The 5,695-nt window shown below is 39.8% G+C and overlaps 1 protein-coding gene across 1 annotated transcript; it reads right to left on the bottom strand.

Annotated features, from left to right (window-relative positions):
- Positions 1 to 153: 153 nt before the first annotated feature.
- Positions 154 to 5,641, bottom strand: RBM34 (RNA binding motif protein 34; the record flags this gene model as incomplete). Its single annotated transcript, XM_008937985.1, has 9 exons — positions 154 to 459; positions 946 to 1,064; positions 2,255 to 2,297; positions 2,390 to 2,453; positions 2,653 to 2,736; positions 3,218 to 3,261; positions 3,843 to 3,902; positions 4,492 to 4,711; positions 5,505 to 5,641. Coding segments are annotated over 9 exons (1,077 nt in total), but the record flags the coding sequence as incomplete, so codon positions are not given.
- Positions 5,642 to 5,695: the final 54 nt, after the last annotated feature.

Genomic DNA, 5,695 nt, shown 5'->3' with positions numbered 1-5,695 from the left:
ACTGGCAACAAAATCCCGCAGCCGTCACCACCTCAAACCACCTCTGCCCAGGAGCCAAAAGCCCCAGAGGGAACACTAGGAGCAACTACAGCTGCGTCCACAAACAAAATCCACTTAGAACAGTCTTTTATGCAGCAATCTTTATAGCAATAGTTAACACTTAAAATTTTTATTTTTATCAAAAGAGTGTTTTTTTCCACTGGCTTTATTCCTAGGGACAGTTTTCACTCTTTTTGGTTTAGCGCTCTTCTTCAGCGGGATTGCTTTTTCACCAACAAATGAATCATTAGAGCCCTTCTTGGTTTTTAAGGTGGAATCAACTTTGTCTTTAGGAGGACGAGGCTGGCCAGGACTTTTCTGTGGTGCTTTGAACTTCTCCCCACAGCGCTTCACTCGTATCCTTCTTCCCATCAGCTCACTTCCGTTGAGTTTCAGAGCAAGATGCACAGCATCTGTATTCTATGAGAACAGAAGTTTGGTTTAAAAGCAGCATTACTTCCAGCTGATTGCTTTCAAATGAACAGTTGCCTGCCTTTAATTTTTGTAAGCAAGGTTTCACAATAAGGAGGACTCAAACTGCTCCATTTATTGAATGACCCAACACTCTTGCTCTGTGCAGCACACCCACGTAGCCCACACATCAAGGCACAGGTACTTGTTAATGGGCGATAAAACAGCCGACATGAGACGTGAAGGACAGGGGCACAAAGCCAAAGGAGCAACTGGGGGAAAAAGGTCTTGAGTCACAGGGAACAGCCTAAGGAAGATGTGGCCAGGAGGCTGCCATGAGAAAGCCACCTGTGCTGAACGACTTTTCTTTGTACACCACCTACAACAGTTTGCTTTGTACCCGCTTCCACACAACTGGTCTTCCAAGCTGCTTTTCACTGACACAGCAAATGCTGCCCTTTCATGTCAGAGAGAAATGGAGCCAGCCACACGTACCTCAAAGCGAACGTAGCCGAAGCCTTTGCCCAGGCCGGTGTTCCTGTCCCTGACGAGCCGCACCGCCACGATGGCGCCGCACACCGCAAAGTGCTCCCGCACCGCGTCGTCGCTGACGTCTGCAACCGGCACGCACACACGCAGCGCTAGCGGCCTGGCCCAAATCCACCCATCTTACACTTACCCATTCAGATACACAAGCATGTACATAAATATATATACCTCTCTTAATATACAAATATATTAAGACACGTAAGTACACAAATATCAGTGGTTCAAAAAAACTCCAGGAAGTTAATAGTGCAGACTTTATAAAGGGTTATTTACTTTTGACAGCTAGTGATTGTCTAGAGCTCTGAAGAGCACAACGTAAATTACAAAGAAAGAAGGCAAAGACCGAAAAAAAACAATTTTAAACAATTTCATTTATGGTTAGAACATCGTGGAAGTTAAGATTTGTGCTACATTTTTTAGCCTTTATGTATCCCCTCTTATGCCACGATCTCCTAAGAATGCTGCTGAGAATGAGCTTGAGCTGGCAGTTCTTGAAGCCTAATGCTCACTGAGTGAGCCATGAATTTTATTTGAATGGGTTGACCAGAGTCCAGCCACAGCTGCTCGACCATTGCTCTGCCAAGGGCCTGAAGTGTGAGTGAGGCTTTCTCAGTCTCACACCCGCATGGGCAGACAAGTGTGACATACCCACAGACGTGCAGGTCATGCTCGTTTCTGCACAGGCGTGCTCCATGCTCTGCAGAGCACTGAGGCATCCATACCGCCCCAAGCATCCTGCCTCCACCAACACCCTCAAGCAGACCACACCTGATGGGTGATCCCTTCACCTGCTCTCCAGTCTTCCCAGGAGCAGCTGGATATTCACTGGGTGCTGACCTTGGCTAGCAGTGAGCACCTCTGCTCAGGTAACAGCTGACTGCCAGCTGCTGCCTCCAGAGTCACTCGCCCCGTGCCTCACAGGCAGCATTGAAACCAGAAGCCACCACATGTTTAACAGTTTAGAATGCTATGGCTACGCAGTTTAGTCACATTTTTTTTAAAAAAACATCAAGCAGCAACAAGAACTCAAACCCTCTGCAGTAGTAGCTACAATTAACCTGCAGAACCTGACAGAAACTTACAACCCTGGTAGCTGGGTTAGAAAAATAAACCCACTATTTAATTATCTCATTCCAGCAGAAGATATTTAGCAACCTAAACATGCTACCCTAAATACCAATAAATAAAAGCCCCTAATGTCAACATATTCCATAAATGTAAAGTAATGATGCATAACAACCCATTTTAGACTTACCATATGGGAGATTTCCCAAGAATACAGATCGTTTGTTGTCATGCTAAAAGAAACAAGAGGTACGAGACAGCAAATTGTATTACAGGCAACAAACCAAAAACCAGAAAAAGTTTTCTTGTCACATATCTTACTTACCGAACTGGTATTTGATGCAATGTCAACTCTGATGTGAAATCCACTAGCAAATTCTGTTCCATTTCTTTTGAAGATACAAGCAGAAAGTTTTAGAAATTAAATTAGTGTCACTTAATTTACAATGTCCTTGCACAGCATTATTTCAAAAGCAAATTTAAGTTTGAAAAAAATAATTTATTCAAACAAAAGTAGGAAGTAGGTTAAATTTCTATCTGTAAAACCACCTCTTAAAACAGGGAATGAGGAACAAAACATAGACTTACTTGTTCAGAGCCTTAATGGCATCACATTCTTCCTTAAATACAATATAAGCATTAACAAACTTCGCATTAGGGTGCACCTTATGCCTGGAACATGAGAAAGACACATGTTATTTAACTAGCCCTGATGGTGTGCAAGGCACAAGCACTTCTTGTTAACACACTGATGCCTCCTCTTGTTTTATGCACAGTAACAACAATTTCTCTTCAAGTCAAGCTATCCTCTCACATCCAAGGCAGTCTCACTGCACACCTTATGCAGCCTGTATGTGCACCCTGATCAAACTTCCTCAGGTCATAAATGTATCCAAAGGAATCAAAGACCATTTAGCATCTTCCTCCTTCCTAAAATATAAGAAACAAAACCTAACATAACAAATGACTCGTATACCAGGCACTTAACTATTTTTCACTTGTCAAGAAAACTTAGACACACACACACAGAGGTAATTACAAAAGTCAAAGAAACAGAAGAAGAAAATTAATATTGCCAATCATGTAGCAACCAAAAGTTAAAAAAAATTTTTGCCTTTAAAAAAAAAGCGTGAAATTCACAAGAGGAACCTACTTTATTGCTCCTAACTTTTTGGATAAAGTATCTTCTGCTGGAACCTTTAAGATAAAAAGAACTTTAGTTAAGTAGGCCTAGCATAACTTTACCTCAAATATCTGTTCTTGAAGACAAAGAGGATTTCAAACAGGTACCATTCCCACACAAAGCAATGTAGCCCATACAGCGAGCAAATGATGGAAGTGGCTATTCCTAGAAATGATCTAGAAAGTCCTCAGAATTAGATAGCTCACTTTGGCTTAATCTGTTATGTTTCTTTAGCTCCAAGACTGTTTTCTTCAACTCTTTTATACCGTATGCTGATTTAAAATCCACGTGGCTTTGCTACTATGACTTAAAACCAGGTAAGGAATACCTAAGCTCAATGAGCAGTAATAAAGGCATTCTCCTTCCAGAGAAAATGCAACCTTGGTACTGTCAACTGCTTCTACAGAACGAGTAAAATGTGATGAAAGCAAAGATGCACCCATGGTGCCTCTGTGGTAAAATCCTCAAGGCTTCTTCTAGTGGCAAAAAATATACCCCCAGACCTGGTTCTGAACAAATGGAGATACAAGGCTTATGAATACTAACCTTTAAGGTTAAAAAAAAAAAAAAAAAAAGAAAAGAGGAAATAACATACCAAAGACCGGAATCGAATGGATTTTATTTGTCCATACTCTTTAAAAAGAGATTTCAGCTCCTAAACAGAAGATATTACAAATATTCAAAACACTTTTGCATCTTGGTGGTAAGAATAACTATTGTACGTATATAAGCAAGACTGTTTCTACACTACTTTAATTTCATTTATACAATACCTGTGAAAGGGCTACTAAAAATACTCAAGTAATCTGTAACGGTTTCTGTGTTTCTTGTGGCAGCTGCTTATTCTACAGATTGCCAAAACTGAATCTGTAACCCTTACTACAGAAGAAAGCATAAATTTACTGTGTTTTGCACAGTAATCTGAGTATTATTTGCATTCAAAATTAGAAGCATACTAACTTTGTAATTACAGTTCTCATTTATTAAATAATTTTTCATTGAAAAAGAAACTAATCAATCCTACTAAAGAAAGCCTAACTGCATCAACTGCTGTAAAAGCCAAACTCTGGTGAATCAAACCAGATTGTCTCTAATGGTTTCTGATAATGAGCATTATTTCCTGCTTTCCCCAAAACCAAATTTAGTCACAAATATGTGTCACTTCTCAGCTAGAAACATCTCCTCAAACTACAGACTGTTGTAACTCTGTTCTGTCCTTCTGCTGACAGAATCCACTCACGTACCTGAACAGTGCAGCTGACAGGCAAGTTTCCAACAAAAACTGTTCTTCTGTTTATGGTTTCATCAGCCACCTTTTTTTCCTTTTTCTGTTTTACAGCAGAGCCTGTACCTGAATTAACAGCACTTTTAGCCATGGCATGAGAAGCTGCCTTTTTTTGCTTCTCCTTGCTTTGAATATGCTTTTGCTTCTCCTCTTCATCTGCCTGCTCCAAAGCGCTCTCTCTTACAAGAAAAAGATAAAGACATTATAACCGATAGGAAAACAGAGTTTTTGAGGTCAAAGAACTGCAGCCTCCAAGATAATTAACTTATATTTGAAATTACTATGGTCAACACAAAACTCCAAACATTATCTTTCTTATTATGCATTAAACAAACATATCTAATCATTCCATAACATTGAAAATTATTTGCTGTTCCTGGGATGTTGCATCTGCTACTTAGTACGAGTAATAAAGAAAGAATTCACAATTAAATAATTTTATATTCTCTAAAATGGAAGAGAAAAAAAAAAAAAAACAATAAAACAATCTTTGCACCTTGCAAAGGTACTTGCTTCCAAGTATCCAAGACACTCAGAACAAACAATCCTTTGGGACCCATCGAGATCCAACCATTAACCCTGCTCTACCAAATCTTCCTGCAAGCCATGTCCCCAAGCACCACATCTACATGTCTTTTAAACACATCCAGGGACGGCAACTCAACCACTGGGCAGCACTCAACCCCGGGCAGCACGTTCCAACGCCTGACAACCCTTTCAGTGAAAAAGTTCTTCCCAATCTCCCACATAAACTTTCCCTGGAGCAGCTTGAGACCATTAAGTGATTACTACCTTCCGCAGCAAACTACAGAAAATTTTCACAATCATCTGAAGAGAAAGCCTTCTTAAATGTGAGGTTTGAACCTCGAACAGTAGAAGAGAACTTTATGGTTTCACTAAACTCATAATCTTGATGATTAATCTAGATGTTGGGGGTTTTAATCTTGCTATAAAAAAGTATCATCTACTCACCTGTTTGCCAGTTTTGTCTCTGATTTTGAAAGCTTTTTTCTGGCTTTCTTTGCTTTTATAGGATGTTCTTGTATGACAGATGAGCTCTGGTCTTCTGACACTTGCTCCACTTCCGTATGCTTTCTTTTCTTATTTTTCTTAAAAAAAAACGAAAGAAATTAATTGGGGAAAAAAACAAACAAAAAAAAAAA

This window comes from Merops nubicus, unplaced genomic scaffold (assembly GCF_000691845.1).
Source record: "Merops nubicus isolate BGI_N331 unplaced genomic scaffold, ASM69184v1 Scaffold26763, whole genome shotgun sequence".
NCBI lineage: Eukaryota > Metazoa > Chordata > Aves > Coraciiformes > Meropidae > Merops > Merops nubicus.
This window is presented reverse-complemented; position numbering and strand designations above follow the sequence as displayed.